We start from the raw sequence: 17,766 nt of genomic DNA, 5'->3' as shown, positions 1-17,766 counted from the left end.
ACTCAGGTTCGTGGGAGTTTGGAATGAAAACCTGCACACATAATGAAACTGCAGATAAAACAGACTCCCCAGGCTTATCCTATTTCATCTGCTTCAAAATGGTGCACACAAGTGCCCTCTACATGACCTTTGGTAAAGCTTGCACTGAAATGGGGCACCGTTGCTTTACCCATAATCCATTGTGGTTATGAATGAGGATGGGGTTGTTAAGGGCAGAGCTGTAAGGATTAGATGATTTGGCCTGACACATTGATTTCAAATGATTTATTTCAGATCATTGAATTGATCATAAATCAGTTCTAATTATTATGAATTGATTATTATTTGAATACTTTTTATCTTGGTTTATAAGGAATTAATTACACATTTTTAATTAATCAGAAACACAAGCCCCACTTGATTTTTTTAAAAGACCGCCCTCTAGCGGAAATCAAAAACCGGAACTAGCCCGAGAGTGGGAGGGGTCGGTGTCTAAAGAACCTCTCACCGGAGCCATTACTTCACACTACTGTGTAGTGCACCTACGTAGGCAGTAGTGAGTCGTTTGCCCCACTGTCAGTCCAGGGTTATTTTAGGTTTTTGCATATGAACAGCGACGTCAGTGCAGGAGTAGATCTCCAGCCATGAGGACAGCAGAGGAGATATGGCGTGTTTTGTTACCTGATGTCTTACAGGTCAGTGCGGTCAGTATCTGATGCGCGTGCACGCGTTTGGGATTTTAAAGCAGAGTTACAATGTAGTGTAAATTTTAGCTTTGTTAGCAGGTTATAGAAACACGACGATCCTTTAACATTTGCAACAGGCATTTGTGAGAGATGAGAATGTGAGACACATTAGCATCAGCATCGGTATTAACAATAACATGATCTCTCTGGGGGGAAAATCTTTCCAAGCAACGGTTTGTTTTCACTCTCTAGGCGTGTGTGATGCTAACAGCTAGCACAAGTACCCAATTTCCCCCACAACCTGTTTTGCTGCTTTGTGTCTTTCATCATTTTGTACACCTTTAATAAGTCAAAGTTGTACATCTTGTTTGTGTGCCAAGGTCCAGATGCTGACTGAGAGATATTGGATTTTATTTATTTTTTAAAAAGAGCAAACTTAAGCAAACTCCAAAATAATGTTGTGTTTCTCAGCAGAATTCCAGAAAGCCTCTAGAGATCCTGGCTTCATGCTGACTGAGGAGTGTTAGACCGCAGTGATGCTCTCCACAGAGACTGGCCGAGAGCTCCAGAGTAAAGAGCGAAAACACAAGAGCAATCTGAGCAAACAGCTGGCCAGTGCCCTGTCCTCAGACCTGCACAGGTAGCTCTTCCGTCTCACTCTCGCCTTGTGGATGCAGATGGTGTAAATGAACTAGAAGATCACTTAAAGTCAAGACTTCCATATAAGCTTTCGTTTTCGGTTTCCCAGCAGATTATTTGCCCTAAAAGTTGTCTTTTTGAGGCTGATTTCTTTCTAGCCCAGACTGTAGATTCATGCAGCCTTAAAAAAGACTTACATATATGCTTTCATTTTTGTTTTCCCCCATAGATTATTTGCCCTGAAAAATGTGTTTAAGTTGTCTTTTTCCTCACCAAAGGTCATAAGAATAAAAAAAAATCACACAGCGATATGAAGAAATGAGGCTGATTTCTTTCTAGCCCAGACTGTAGATTCATGCAGCCTGTCAGTAACAGTCGAGTCACGTGATTACAGAGTGAAACATCCCCATAGATTTGCTGTCTGTGTTGATTGATACACTGTACGACCAAAAGCATCCATGTTATGGCCTTACACAAACTTTTCACATTCAATTGCTTAGGATGTCTTTTATATACCGTGTGTGTTTATTTGAGTTCTCTACACTGGAATTAAGTGACCCAAACCTGTTTCAGCATGACCGTACCACTGTATACAAGATGAGATCCGGAAAGACATGGTTTGCCTTATGTAGTGTGGAAGAACCCAAGCAGACTACGCAGAGCCCTGATCTCAGTTGTTTTGCTGAATGTGCGGCAGGTCTTCCCAACAGACATGTTTCAAAATCTTGTAAAAAGCCTTACCTGAAGTGTGGAGGCTGCTATAGTAGCAACGGGAGGACTAACTTCATGTTAATGCCTGTGGTTTTGGAATGACATGTTTAAGAAGCACATGGGGGTGTGATAGTCAGGATACATCCTTTTGGTTATATAGTGTATATTTTAGCGTGTGTCACTGCTGCATAATGCTTTTTCAGGTATGACCTGAAAAATTTGATTAGTCGTGGGTGTAATAAGCATGTGTGAGGAAGATTATTTGCTTCATCATTTTCTCCTAAGATGTCTTTTGAAGGCGAAAGTTGCTAAGTAGATTGTTGTCCAATCATTTACATTTATATTCTGGTATTTGCCAGATGCCTGCTTATCCAGAGCAACTTAAATTTTATCTCATTTTATACAGCTTAGCAATTGAGTGGGCCTTGCTCTGGGTCCAGCAGTGGGTGCTTGAAGTCACAACCTTTCTGATCAGTAGTCCAACGCCTTAACCACAAAGCTACCACACCCCAATCAAATGCAAATAACACAAACGGACAGACAACAGACTTTTTTCTTCTCTGTTGACTGTGCCTGGCATTTAAAGGGAACATGGTATGAAGCCAGTAGTTCATTCTGGACTTCAAATACTTAATAATAGTATAATAAATATCAGATAGAAATCCTAGTAATAGTATACAGACAGTGTGTGAGATAATTCGGTCCTCCTGTATAAATTTCTGGTTTTTGGCAGGCGCCCTTTTCCAGAGCGACTTACAATTTATCTCACTTTAAACAACTGGGCAATTGAGGGTTAGTTCAGGGGCCCAGCAGTGGCAGCTGGGATTCGAACCTTCTCACAACCATCTAATCAGTAGGCAATTTGAGTCTTGCCTTTTGAGTCAATTTGATTCCAGCCTTAACCACTAAGCTATCACATCCCCACAACTTTTAGTACTATCTAATATCCCTACCAGAAGTCACTGGTTGTACTGGTTGTTAGTGCTATGGGACTATAGAGCAGTGAGTGTTGGGTTGTGAGAGGGATGTCCCGATCCACAACTCGTGTTAAAGGAAACCCTGCTATTGTATCTGTTGTTTTGCATAACACAAAGCTTAGAGAGCGTAGTCTCGGCTACTGTGTGAATGTCAGTGTTGAATCAGTATCTGCAACCGGCTGATACTCTTCAGTTAGGATATTTCTACTGATATTGGTTTCATATAAAAAATATATAAAGAGGAGTGTTTATTCCCAGTTGTAAGTCTCAGGGCTGAGCTAATTTGGATAAGATTGAGGATGTAAATACTCGCCCTACACATGAGCCTTAAAAATAATTTGCAAAACCATGTGCATCATGAGCATTTCTCTCATATAAAACAATCTCTGTCTACTGTATCTTTTAGTATACAAGTGACTGACTGCCGTTAACAATAATATTGACCCACATTTGACGTACCGAGAAAAGCAGGGAAAAATTTGGAAGGGCTGTTGTTGAATTAGTGAAAAATAAAAAACCCTGCAACCATTACCAACCAAACCAAAGCTGCTTTTTTGCTAAGTACATTACCTGTGCTTTTTTTTTTTCTTCCTAAACTTCCTACCTAAATAAAACTCACATTTTATTTGTCACATACAACCATACACAACACAACATGCATTTTATTTATTTAAATTTTATTTATTTATTATTTATTTATTTATCAGCAGCTGTTGACACCAAAAACAAATGTTTCTACTTGTGTGCAAGTAAGTTCTGCTTTATGTAAATTTTGTTTTTTGTCACTGGACAGTCAGAAAAAGGTCCATCGCATGTCGTGTGTGTGTGTGTGTCTGTGTGTGACCAATTGCATTTGAATTTTACGTTCTTCTTTTTGAAAAGGTCTCTGAAAGAGTTAATTTACCATTTCATTGTCTGAATAATTCATTAAATCGTTTCAGCCTGACTTTCTGCACTTTCCATTATGCTTCCAATATAAATAAGTATATCCTGAATAAATAAATGATTATTTTTTTTCTCAGTATGAAGAGCTGGGTCACAGTTATAGTTAATTATGGTACTTACTGGTCATAAAGATGTGGTAGAGGGAGGTTATGTTTAAAAAAAAAAAGTGTTTAATTTCAGAAACAAGAATAATAAGTGACCCTTATGAAGCATGTCTGATCGTCCTCGAGCTCGTTCTGACCTACTTCTCCGTCAGCGTGGTTGTTTCAGCAGTAGTGGTTACAGCATTACAGGAGTAAAATACTGGGTCACCCAGATCAGCCTCCTTACTACAGAGGACATGAATGATGGGAGTGTTGGGCCAAGGAACATAAAGGGTTTTCTTCTTCTCATGGATTCTAAGGATATAAATTCAGATTTTCTCTCTTTGCCATGTGAATCATGTTTAGCATTTAGTATACATCCTATGCTACACCAATTTGCCCTCGTCACTAAAACCTAAACCTTAACATGTAACCTTATATGAAGCATGGTGGCTCCCAGAAGGACGCGCTCGCTTGCCTTTATTGATGGTCACGTCATCCTCAAGGACAGATGCTTTTATAGTCATGGCTCGATTAAGCTAGTAGCATGAGGAGAAGCTGAATAGCAAACCTACACAAAAGGACATAGTGACCTCTGTGTTCACTTCCTGTGCCCTGTTTCATGGATTTGGACTCTTGTGTAGTTTACATTGTCATTAGTTATTACTGAACTGCTACTACAACGATGTTTCGCTTTAAGGGCGGACGGGTATTGAACAGTTCACGGCATGACCGGCTTAAGATCCATCGTGTCCCTGATGAGGAGAAACGTTTCCGAACATGAATTAATTAGCGAATCGATGATGGTGGCTGCTTCTGAATTGTAATTATCAAACAGGCTGACTGTAGTAGTGTCATGAAGAGGACGTTAAAGACTTCCAAAATTCAGTGTTGAAGGGTTTGCACATAAAAATGAGTTGTCATTAATTTTTTAAATTTTTTACCAGATTCTGTAAGCAATGTGTACTATTATTGTAAAACATAATTTTTATTATTACTAATTAATTAATATTTATTATTGTTGTTGTTGTTGTTGTTGTTGTTTTTTCTGTCACTACTATAGTAAAGATTTCTCTAATGGTTGCAGGCTGTTGCAGGAGGAGCAGGAGACGGATGTGAGTGTGTGTCTGAGCTCAGGTTTCCGGCTCAGGGCCCATAAGGCTGTGCTGCTGGCTCGAGCTCCTCACCTCCTCCAGGGAACCGCACCAAATGCTTCCATCATCAACCTGCAGGGAACGGAACCTAGTGCACTCAAAGAGCTCATTCGGTGCGTGTTATACGTCTGATTGCTACTGCATGCTTTTTCACTGATTGCATTCAATTCAATGGTATTTGTATAGCACATAGAAATCTATAAAACCAGGATATAAATGTGTCCCTAATGAGCAAGGCAGAGGTGACGATGGCAAGGAAAAACTCTTCGAGACCGTATGAGGAGGAAACCTTGAGAGAAACCAGACTCACAAAGGAACCTCTCATACGTGACACCGGATAGTCTGATTATCTAATAATACGTTTATTTACTGCCACTTTGCATGTATCTTAGTTCCCAGATATCTTTTCAGATTTAATACAATTCCCTCGCCGTCTGGAAGCTGCATTGTCATTAGGCGGCCGACAGGTGGCGCTTTATATCAGCTTTATAGTAAGCTTTTGTTTTTCTGTAGGAGTGAATTCTTTTCTCTTCAGTCATAAACTGTTGGCATGCTGCACTATTCAGTGAACACAACAAACATCCTGTCTAGCAGCATGAATAGAGTCATTTGTATGTTCTGTTGTCATCTCCTCAATAACAGTTTTGTTGATTGTGCTAGTGATCATGCTTTATTCTCGTTATTTGTTTTAGTTGTCATCTTTCTTTTGTCTTCTACTTCTTAATACAGTTTTACAAATTTCGTTCTTTCATAAATTTCCAGGGCAGCACTGAGTCGTTGTCCAGAGAGAGATTCTCTCTCTCTTTCTGGAACGTGGTGTATCTGGAACATCTCGCTCATTGCCCCTTGAACACTACCTGAAATAAACACACCCTAGAGAGGCACCATGTACACTCGCTTGACAAAGTTCATTACAAAATAGAAGCACATATTTATATTTATAGCACTAAAAGTTGATCCTAAATGGGCCAGTGGACAAGAGACAAGGCACAAAAGCGATACTGAGATATTGACATAGTGACTGATTTGGCTGTTTGGACAGGAAAAAAGGCTGAGATAACGTTGTTCAGCATTTGAGTTTCCCAGAATGCATTGCAAGTGTAGCCTTTGGAAGCATGGTCTCATCCTGATTAACTTCTGTCACTGTAGACTGAGCATGGGTGTTACTGCACTGGTAGAGTAAAATCCTGGGTTCTACAGAACATTTACTCTGTGCTGAATGTGAATGCTGAGAAAGAAGATGGGGATGCAGAGCAAAGGACAGGAGCAAGATGGTGGTGTCGGGTGTCCTGTCTGAGCCGCTGCAGAATTTGTTATTGAATTCCTAATTTTAGGTTTTCCTGCTTTGACATTTGTTTATTCTATAAAATAATATGATATAATTTAAAATAAAGGAAGCTAGTGAATGATAGCTTGTCAGTTACCAGAAGTCATAGTTTTGTACTCTACACTGTCTGTTATATAAATAGAAATCTGCCTATTTTTCCTTGTCTCTTTCCTGTTTTCTTTTATTTTTTTATTCTTCTTCTTAGGATGGTTCTGTAATACTGAGAAAACGAAGTAATTATATCCAGAGATTTGTGAACGCTTTGGCAGTGCCTGAAACTGCTTTCTACCATGACGCCAATCATACCGCTCAAGCTGCAGACAGCAAGGACCTTGGGCTCAGGATTTCTTATCTCCCCCTGAGGCCCTGAGTGATTGCTGACACCACTTCTAGCTAGAAATGTCCCTCTCACTTAATATGCATTATGCATTTTGGTACACAGCCCTGAAGGTGTTCTGAACGTGCATTGACACTCTTGCAGCTGTGAGATAAAATCGTCATCCACATTAGCATGTTTCTCCCTAGAGAGGATGAAATTGATAAATCCGACACTTGAATTTACTCACGTCGTAGACACTCTTATTGAGAGCACCTTAAAAGCATGCGCCCACTTAAAAGGCATGTTAATGCACATCAGCATTGCTTCATTACCTTAATTACAAGAGACAAAAGCTAGTGGTTTCAATGCAAGAGTGATCTGCCACAATTTCAGACATGGGCACATACACGCATGCTTGTGAAGACCTCGGAGAGGATCATCTCAAAGCAGATTTAATTAACATATTTATATCATGATTATGTGCGTATGCATCACTTCCATCTGTGTGATGATTTGTTTAAATGTCTTTGGACTTCCAGGAGAGTTTACACAGATGATAAGTGCATGGGGAAGGGGTCTGCCGCCTCCGCTGGACTGCATGCCCACTCACTGCTAACTAACGGTGCTGTGGTGGAGGAGGATGGAGAGTTTCATGCTAGTGCAGAGCCAGGTAAAAGGGACAAAACTAGTGTAATAAAAATCGATTACAAATGGTTTCTGCAACAGTTTTTTTTCTAAGTGAAGTACTTATAGATAATGTGACACACTGTATATAGTATATATGCATATTTCTTATAGAAACCACATATGCAAGTATGTTTGAGGTTGCTAAACTGGTAGCATTAAGATTCCTTTGAGCTATGTTTAGGGTAAAGGGTAAAATTGTGTAAATACTGTCTTTTTTTCCCTTAAGAAGCAAATCAGTTTCCCAGCAGAGATCAATCAAGTCTTATCTGTTGTTTTCTCTCTCTCTCTCTCTCTCTCTCTCTCTCTGTCTCTCTCTCTGTGTGTGTGTGTGTCTCTGTCAGACTCAGTACATTTAGAGCCAGCCTCTGGGCTTGGTGCTGATCTTTTGGCCCTGTATGAACGAGGTGAATCCTGTGATATCAGCATCCAGGTGGGAGACAGAGTCTTCTCAGCTCACAGGTAATCTAACACCAGGACATTCAGCAAGCTGCAGCCTTATTAATAATTGGATGTTGCACTAGAACTGCCAAAAAAATGAAATGTGACGCACAAGACATGTTGAGAAGTTGGTGAGAGTCTATAAAAGTCAGAGACAATCTGAGTTGTCAGATCTCTGAAGTCTGAATATTTATAAAAGGCCAGCACTCAGAGGACATGAGGACAGTGCTGCGCTGCATTAGCCTCTCTTTTATCTTGTTCCTCTGGTCTTTGCTAAACTCACATGAACAGAGTTCATATATCATTATGGATAATAATTATATATATATTTAGACATTGTGTATTAATCAATAATATGGCCTGTTTGATAGTGAGCTTCAATGCTTTTCATTATTTTCCAAATACAGTGTTTATACTGTAGTTTAAACTGAATTCTGTCTGCCATAACCAGTGCAATGGCAAAGCAAAGTATTGCCACACATAGATTTAGCGCAGCTTAACGTCATTATGACCAGGTCGTTACTATAGAAACTGGGTTTGACCAGAAGCCTTGCTTTGCCTCTCCTCGTCTTTCCTCTCCTCTCCTCCCCTCCCCTGTCTTGTCTCAACTCTGTTATAAAAAAAAAAAAACAGATGAAAGTTCATCAATCACAACCAGACAGACGTTCTGCAACATATTTGCATCGAACGCTGTAGTGAGTTTCTCTCTTGAAATTTTTTTCCAAAAGCAGTGCAGTATTCCTTGTAAATTAAATCACTGAAATATTTTTCGCAGTATAGGAAAGATTAGACTGCTGTCTCGACCTCACCTCTCATACAGCAAGCACACAGTCTCTGCTCTCTGGACAGCCAGGTTCTCTCGTCCGCCCTTTTTCCACCGCTGAGCCTATGATCAGAGACTCGAATATATTTTCTGCAAATTCATCCTAATGTTTAAATTCCTAACAGAGTGGTAATCTGGCCTGGGTTTGAGAGTAGCTTTTCAGTTTCAGACCAGTTTCAGGTCTGAGGCCGCGGTATGCTAGTGATTAGTGGGTCTCAGGATCAGCTAACTGCTTTTAGGACTGAGTTTTGGGGTTTTCAGGGTTTCATACTGAACTTTTTTGTTCTATTTTGTGTGGCTGTAATCAATGGGAGTCGCCCTAATTCTACCCCGCATGCGATGGTTGGTGTTTTTCTTTGAACTAGGACATTTTTGCCCGAATTCTGTAGGATCCTTGTCCTATCTAGTATTGTGTAAACACAGCGGACCCCAAAACTCGTATTCATGAAGCATAATCGGCATAATGAAACTAATGAAAAGCATAATCTGCGTAAAGAAACCAATTAGATTTCATGCCATTTCTCTTAGTAAGCATCCAGTGTTTCCTGTGACACAGATGTTCACTCCTAAATAATCATAGAGTGTGTTGATGTTTTTCTGATAGATTATATTTTTTGGTCTTCTCTTCTGTAACAGTTTAGAGATACAAGACACTTCCTTTGCTGCTTGTGTGTGGGAGCTAAAGTGGCTACAGTCCTGATCAGTATGTGCTTGTAGTGACTACTGCAGCGTTAAGCGTCCACATAACTACAACTCAATGACAGAGCTAATCGCTCATCTTCTGCTCACTTTTTATCTGTCTATCACTGGAGGAGGAAGAGGAGGCTCTTTCACTCACTCTTGCACACAGCTGTGCCAGTCAATCAAGATGTCTTTCTTTGAAAGAAAAGTAAAGAAACGAAGACTAATTAAATGTTTCGATTGGCAGGCGATGTTTCGGGTTAAAATAGAGACGTGTATCTGTGTATGTGTTCAAAATGACGATTCGGTATTGCAACATTTATAGTCATTTCAGTGTGATAAACTGAATATTATCTTAGTATCTAGCTTAGAGGTGTGCAAAGCCATGCCACCTTCACAGAGGCCGGGATAGAAAGAGACAAATCCGATTATTTTAATAATATTTTTGAAAGGATATACTGAGCTTTCCAATCACCTCCAAGTTTGGTTCATTAAATGCGGTTCTAAATAGTACTTATAAAATAGTAAATGTAAATAAACTTGTGTTCCAGTTTAATTCTTTCAGTCTTTGCATCCATGTTGTAGTGGCTCTGTAGCTGGCCTTATACACTATATTGCCAAAAGTTTCGGGACGTCTGCCTTTACATGTACATGAATGGAATATGGAGTTGGCCCGCCCTTTGCAGCTATAACGGCTTCAACTCTTCTGGGAAGGCTTTCCACAAGGTTTACGAGTGTGTTTATGGGAATGTCTGACCATTCCTCTAGAAATGCATTCCTCTTGGCATGCAAGGGTTTCTTTCACTGGAACTAAGGGTCCAAGCACAACCCCTGCAAATATAGTGTATTTGTGATGTGTAGATGTGATGTGCCATATGGAAGGCTATAGTATTAGACTAATTAGAGAAATTCTCCCAGTTGTTTTTGACAGCGGGAGCTGCCATAATCGTAAGTAGAAGGGTTTTTTTCATCTTCTTTAGTTTACATAATTTACTCTGAGTAAACAGACAGAATAAGAAAAAAAGTGTCTATTTTTAGACTGGGGAAGTATGTGTTGAAATAGGTAGGAGGATGTAAGTAGAAATTCTTCATCAATGGCTGCTAGTCAGAGAGCATTTGTGTGAGATGCATTTGAAAGAGATGTCTGCTGTTTTTGTGCATCTTAAAAGAAGCACACGCTCACCTTCACACCCTCGGATTCCTGCAGTTTGATTGGTGATTCAGACGACAGGAGAAAATTAGTTATTACTCATTTCTGCTTACTTCTGAACTAGGGAATAGGATTATACACGCACACACACACACACACACACACACACACACCAGCCAAAACACTAAACCCACCAGCTTAGTATTGTTTGGTTCCCCTTGTGGCACTAAAGTAGGTCTGACCCATCAAGCTTGGTTTGTCTATTACATCCCAAAGATGTGGGATGAGACCGAGGTCTGGGGGTATTTGTAGGCCACTAACACCTATCATGTTCCTTGAACAGTGTTTTATGTGTCATAGAGCACATTTCCCTGCTGACAGAACCACTGCCATTAGGATATAATATTGGCATGAAGCAATGTACTCATTCTGCATCGGTGTTTAGGTAGGTGGTACGTGTCAAATTAACATCCACATGAATGCCAAGACCCAAGCAGAACATTGCCCAGGGCATCACACTGCCTCTGCTGGTTTGCCTTCTTCCCATAGTGCAGTGTATCCTGGTGCCATCTGTTTCCCAGGTAAATGACGCAAAAGAAAACATGATTCATCAGACCAGCTAACCTTGTTTCATTGCCCCATGATCTAGGTCTGAGGGTTCATCATGGGACTGGTCTGTGGCCATGCAACACCATACTTAGTACGCTGCAATGCACTGTGTGTTCTGACAGCTTTCTATCATGGCCAGCATTAACTCTATCAGCAATTTGTGCTACAGTAGATCTTGTGTGGGAATGTACCACTAGTCTTCTCTCCCCACACACATCAGTGAGCCTTGGGAGCCCTTGCCTCTGATGGTTTTGAATTGGTTGTCCATCCTTGGATCAACTAGGTACCCACAAGACCTGCTGCTTTGACCCAGTCGTCTAGACATCGCAATCTGGTCCTTGTCAAAGTAAATCATAGCCTTACACTCCCACATTTTTCCTGCGTTAAACGCATCAATGGATGGAGAATGGATCGTTCATTTGTTGTGTAATATATATCTCATCCCTTGACAGGTGCCACTTTAACAAGATAATCAATGTTATTCACTTCATGTTTGAATGCTTTTAATGTTAAATCTTAAATCTAATGTTAAATCTGGTGTAAATCTTGGCTGCTCCAAGGGCTGAACTTCAGCCACTGTGATGTGGTGTGAAGTTGAGTGTGATATATGAATCTGACCTTTCTCTTCCTGTGTGTGTGTGTGTGTGTGTGTGTATATATGTGCGCATATCCTTCAGGGCAATTCTTTGCGCTCGCTCTCAGTATTTTCGAGCAATGTTGTGTGGCAGCTGGATGGAAAGCTCACGCCAATGCATCACACTACAGGGGTAAGTTAACACAATCCACAATGCAACTTAAATAGATTCAAGATACTCTTATCATATACACAGTTACATCGATCAGGCATAACATTATGACCACCTGCCTAATATTGTGTTAGTCAGCCTTTTGCTGCCAAAACAGCCCTGAACTGTGGCATGGACTCCACTAGGTCCCTGATGGTGTGCTGTGGCATCTGGAACTAAGATGTTAGCAGCAGATTCTTTAACTCCTGGAAGTTGCGAGGTGGGGCCTCCGTTGGCCACCATTTTTCCTGCTTCTAACACATCAACTTTGAGGACAAAATGTTCACTTGCTGCTTAATATATCCCACCCACTAACAGGTACCATGATGAGGAGAAAATCAGTGTTATTCACTTCACCTGTCAGTGCTCATAATGTTATGGCTGATTGGTGTATATACAGTATGAAAACCTAGCCTACTGCTCCTTAGACTGTTCTTATAAATAACTAAATGAAAATATGAATAGAAATAATTCATGATGGGTTTAGTCAGGAAACAAAAGAGCTGGACATCATTTTAGAATGACACTGGATTCACAGTAGCAAGAGTTTTGTCACTTTAGTGTCGTAACTAATTTGCTACAAATGTAGAAAATCTTTATTCATGTCAGTATGGCTCTTGTCACTGTTACAGAAATCAAGGCCCAAGGTCACAAAATGAGTGGAAGGTTTTCACCATGTAGCTTGCTAATACAGACATAGAATGTGTAAAATCTAAAAACAAACAAAAAAACGGGCAACTCTTAAGTTTTATAGATAGATTTGTCTATCCTGTATGGAGTATCGCTAATAACTTTCGCTTTGGATTTGCATTTTGCCAATCTGAACCACTCAGTTTTTTAAATAATGTCTTATCGACTGACAGATTATTCATGAGTGCATTGCAACCAGCTCATTATTTTCATCTTAATCTCATAATTAACTGAAAGAGACGCAAATGGGGCTTCCGCACAGCAGCGATTTCTAACAGATTTTGCAATTATCACTGGGGAAAAAAGTCACTATCAACTCAGTATCAGCAGATAGGCTGAGCTCTAGTTCAGCTTCATCATTAATTAAACATTGCATCAGTGTGTCTAGGATTAATGCCACCATTATGACTTGCCAACTACCTTCGCTTTCTCCCTCCTGCTTTAAGTTTCTTTTAATATAACATGTTCCAGGCAACGCTGCTTAACTAAGCTTGGCATATGAGACAGTCTGTGCAGCCCGCCTACAGTGTATTAATTATTCATGCTATAGTATGTGTTTGTAAATCAGGCACCACATCTCTGTGTGTGTGGACGTGGTTTCCAATATCAGACAAGCACAGACTGGCTGACAAAAGCAATTTCTTAGTATACACACATTCATTCAATCCAATCTTTTGGATTACTTCTCAGTAAAAATCTTAAATGTTGCTTATATGTATAGCTGTAACACACCTCCCTCTCACACACTCGGAGGTGTTGGGCACTGAGGGAACGCTAACTGACAGACGAATAGATATTTAGAGTAATATAATAATAGATATAAGCCTTCTGTTCCACCTAGACAGCAGCACCAATTAAATTAATTAATTGTTTTATTAAGTTATTGATTTTGTGACTACAGATGCAAAAGCTAATATAATGGTGCACTTAGCAAGAGTTTGACCTTCAGGTGAAAATGGTTGCTACTACTTTAGGTTGCCAAATGGAACTTGGTTCTGAATTTTAAAGTTGTCATAGAAAAGCATGTGTTCATTATTAGTAGCACAATGATGAGTGATTAAAATAAAAGTGTAGAAAAGGTGTTCTGTAGCTGAAAACAAACCCCTGTTTGGATATCTGCCATCTGGTCTGGAATATGTGATTGTATTTGGTTTTTTCAGTCATTTTAAAGACATGCCCCCAACGCCGCTACATAAATCATTTTGACGAGAAGTTGCATGTTTCTGGAGTTTCTGAATGTCTGCGAGTGCTTGACATTTACATTACATTTCTATTCACTAGTTTGTTTATCCAGTTGCAATATGTCTCTTTTTATACAACTGAGCAGTTGCCCATCAGTGGCAGGTCCACCAAGGGATTTGAACTCGCAACCTTCTGATCAGTAGTCCAACACCTTAAACACTGAGCTACTCATCCCCCAAATGCATGAAAATGATGTCTTGATAATGGTACCTCAGAGTAAGCGTGCTAACTCTAGTTGAATCTCTGTAATTTTCAGGGGTAGAAGCTTTGTGTACATAGAGGAATGAAATGAGGGCAGGTTCAATGAGTAAAAAATGATTCAACTCCACTCAATTACCTCTTCAAGACCTATTTTTCACCAATGTTGCCCAGTGCACCTTTAAATTAGTCCAAGGCTAAAGTTATGCTTGATCTAGAAAAGCTGGCCCAATATTTCATGTTGTACTTGTGTCCTAGTACAACATCCAGAAATAACTATATATTTGCTATTCTTTTGAATGTGTGTCCTTTAGACTGGGCCCCGATGAAATGGAGGTTCTTCTGCACTTTATGTATGGAGCCATACTGGACCTTCCACCAGGGAGCAATGTCAGGTAGCCTCATATTTACTCTAGTGGCTTCTTGTCAACACGCTGCTCCCTCCAGGGTCATGATGGCGATTCAGTGCAGTAGTCTGCCGTGTTTTATTTCGAGTTGTCCTATGTGTCCCTCAGTCAGGTTGTCTTGGCAGCGGACATGTTGGGTCTGGAGGGACTGAAGGACGTGGCCGAAATGGTTCTGACCAGAGACTATTGCAGGTTCTTCCCCAAGGTAAAACGTGGCTCTTTTTCTCTGTTAGTTTATTCCACCAAATGCTCAGAATGTCCTCCAGAATACATCACAAACATTTCAGTAATATGGCTTAATGGAAATAAGTCAGAATATAAGCACCCACAGCGAGAGTCCTTTATCCCATCAATCCTCTGCCTTCTTTCAAATCCATTCTCCACTGGACTCTCTTGATTCTATTGAACCTTCACCTCATCTTGTCAACACTCATGGAGAATTCAAAACACACACACAGTTATATTTTTCATTATTTCGGTGCTATTATCTGCAGCAGGGCACCTCAAATCTTCTGGTACACATGAGTTGGGGAAAACTAATGATGTCATCATTAGCTAAAACGCATGCAAATTATTTTGCTTTCTGGACAAGCGCAGACCCGAGTATGAATCGAGTTCACATTCACAGGAATTTCGACACGGCAACCGAACTCGCACCAGCTCCTATAGGTAGTCTTAAGTTCAGTATTGTGGTGCACTTCTTGGTCCATGTGACACCATTCACCATGTTGACCATGATTCAACCATGCTCTGTTTCAGTCTAAACTGCCAGTGTGAAAGCCCTCTGAGAAAACATGGAAGAGAACAGCATCAGTGCAACTTCACATCAGCTCAACTGGTTGGATGAAAAGTCTGCTTCTTTGAAAGCTGCATACAAGTAAAAACTGTTATATAATGGTTTGGGGAAACAAATTATACCAGACCCAAGCAAAATAATAATGTTGTATTAATAATATATTAATTAATAATGCTACAAATCTGCCCAACTACTCCAGAATCTGCTGCTACACAGCTGACAATTTTGATTCCCTAAGACTATGACAACATTTAATGTGCTTCTGGGGCAGAATTCCTGATTCTGGTGAAATTCCCGGCGGGTTTTCTGCTGCTGGCTTGTGTACCTTAGCCCGTGTGCTGTCTAACTGCAGTGTTCTGTCTCTCTGCATGTTTACGAAGCACTGCAGAACTCCAGCCGCAGCTCCATCTGTTCCGCTTGTTGACACAGATATGAATGCAGGCTCTGGTTTAAAGCCTGGACTGGCTGTATACTACGCTCTGTGCTGATGATAGCTTGTTTCTGAGTTCCAGACAACAAGCTGGTACAAGTCAGCCCCATTTACCGTGTATATATAGAAGTGATGTCTGTCTGGATATCTATAACTTGATGATGTAATCTGATGTCATCTTTTCATATTCATTTCCGTTGTCGGAATCCTGTACTTAACAGCCAAATTCTGAGAACTGATTAATTATAAGTAGTTTACAATCAAATAGATAACTGATTATTATGTCTTAAAACAGCCAAACAAACAAACAAATGGAGCAATCAGATTTTCCTTTTCTCCCGAAGCCCTTCAGCTCTGTGTTGTGCATTTCATCAAGTGAAGTGCCGGTTTCTTTTATGAACCACCTCACGGTGCTTGTACAGCTGTTCAGTCTAAACTGCACACTTCATTTCAGGCTTGCCTCAAGAACATAGCAGATAGCAGCTTAATTACAAAATAAATAAATGTCATTAGCTAAATATATGACATGCTCAAACAATTATCGTAATTAATAAATAATGAAAAATGACATTCTGTGCCTTTTGCAGACTACGCTGAACCAAGCAATCTTATGTGGTATTCATGTCCTAATGAAGAGGGATCTCAGTTGGAAAAAAAGGAGTTTTTAAATGCTCACAAATCTTGTGCACAGGGTTTAAAAGTAAAAATAAGTAGGTTGGTCTAAGTTCCGGTTGCACAAGCCTTGAATCGAAGAGATTCACAAATGCTGATGCCTAAAAGTTTTTGTCGTAGCTCATGATAACTAGGAGTATGACTTGCAACCCTAAGCAAATGTTGACACAACAGGAGTCGGTTTGTACAATCTAAATGTGTGGCTGGCTATAAAAACCTTTACATGCTAAAAAATATTGTCTTTTAAAGCCTGGTTAGAAACTTGCATCAAATTAATTATCGCTGCTTAATTACAAACTGAATTGTTAAAGTCTGGCTTTCACTGTCTGTGGAAGTCACACTTAGCCAACAAGGTTTTGTGTATTTTTAGGCAGAATAACTGTTTCTGACCTCTTGATTGTTGAGGAAGATGGCTTAGTAAAGATTAAAAGCCAATTAAAACAACCTTTTTTTGTTATTTCGGTCAAATATATTTATCTTGCTTTAAAGCTAGGCTGTTTTTCCCCATTCTGATGTTTAGTAACATTAACTGAAGCTCTTACCCTATTTTGATTTGATGCATTGTGCCGCATTGGAGAACTGCATAAATGAGCAGGTGTTCCTATTAAAGTGGGTGGTGAGTGTATAGATGTCTCTAAAGCGTGTGAGTGTTTTTTGCATTTGTCCTGACTTTTCATCTGTGCCCTCCATCTTCTATTCTCCTTCTCTAGTCATGAGATTTAGTAATCTTAGCTTGGTACAGTGTCTTAAAAGGCTTCAACCAGATTGGTAGGGATCATGTGACTAGGGAGGTAACTAAGTTAATGATTGGGGTTTAAAACTGAAATGAAATGAAAAGAATTTTCCCCAAAAATGCTTATTTTGTTCTTATTATTTCAGCCTGTTGAAGGAGTGCAGAGGAGCATACTCGAGTGCCTTGCCATCAGCCATTCCATTGGCCTCCACAATCTCTACAGCTCATGTGTCAGGTGAATATGTGTAAAGAACAACCCAAAAAAAATGATCAGCCAATGAACACGCTGAGCTTAAATTGAGCATAAATCTAGAGCCTCTGAGATTCGACGGTATACAATAACATGTTAAAAGGCTCTCACTTTTCTGTAATGCAAGAATGTGAAATTGCAACATTACAATACTTTAACATGCATGACGAGCAGCCTCGGTATTTTCCATATTTTATCTCAAGAGGATAATTAAATGAAGGGCGTATTCTGTGCAGGCAGTGAAAGCTCGCTAGTGCATTAGATGTTCAGTACTGTACTGTGGAGCACACACAGTGTTTTGAGATCATGCAGCAAACCAAAAGTAGGTCGATATTGTGAGTTATCCCAGCTGTTT

The 17,766-nt window shown here is 39.9% G+C and overlaps 1 protein-coding gene across 5 annotated transcripts in view; it reads left to right on the top strand.

Moving 5' to 3' along the window:
- The first annotated feature begins 486 nt into the window (after positions 1-486).
- The window catches only part of btbd8 (BTB domain containing 8), a 32,242-nt gene continuing 14,962 nt past the window's right edge, over positions 487-17,766 (top strand). Inside the window, exons 1-9 of one of the 5 annotated variants that reach the window (XM_058402560.1) lie at positions 487-674; positions 1,140-1,305; positions 5,108-5,287; positions 7,360-7,490; positions 7,849-7,966; positions 11,886-11,975; positions 14,438-14,518; positions 14,639-14,735; positions 17,308-17,396. In XM_058402560.1, coding sequence (XP_058258543.1) covers positions 1,202-1,305; positions 5,108-5,287; positions 7,360-7,490; positions 7,849-7,966; positions 11,886-11,975; positions 14,438-14,518; positions 14,639-14,735; positions 17,308-17,396 — 890 coding nt within the window. In that variant the 5' untranslated portion in view covers positions 487-674; positions 1,140-1,201. Of the gene's footprint in view, positions 684-1,136; positions 1,306-5,107; positions 5,288-7,359; positions 7,491-7,848; positions 7,967-11,885; positions 11,976-14,437; positions 14,519-14,638; positions 14,736-15,356; positions 15,408-17,307; positions 17,397-17,766 lie in introns of those variants that run through there. The other 4 variants (XM_058402561.1, XM_058402562.1, XM_058402563.1 and 1 more) reach the window with 4 other exon arrangements.

Source organism: Hemibagrus wyckioides, linkage group LG11 (genome assembly GCF_019097595.1).
Source record: "Hemibagrus wyckioides isolate EC202008001 linkage group LG11, SWU_Hwy_1.0, whole genome shotgun sequence".
NCBI lineage: Eukaryota > Metazoa > Chordata > Actinopteri > Siluriformes > Bagridae > Hemibagrus > Hemibagrus wyckioides.
Note: the sequence above shows the minus strand (reverse complement) of the source record. Positions and strands in the feature narration are given on the sequence as shown.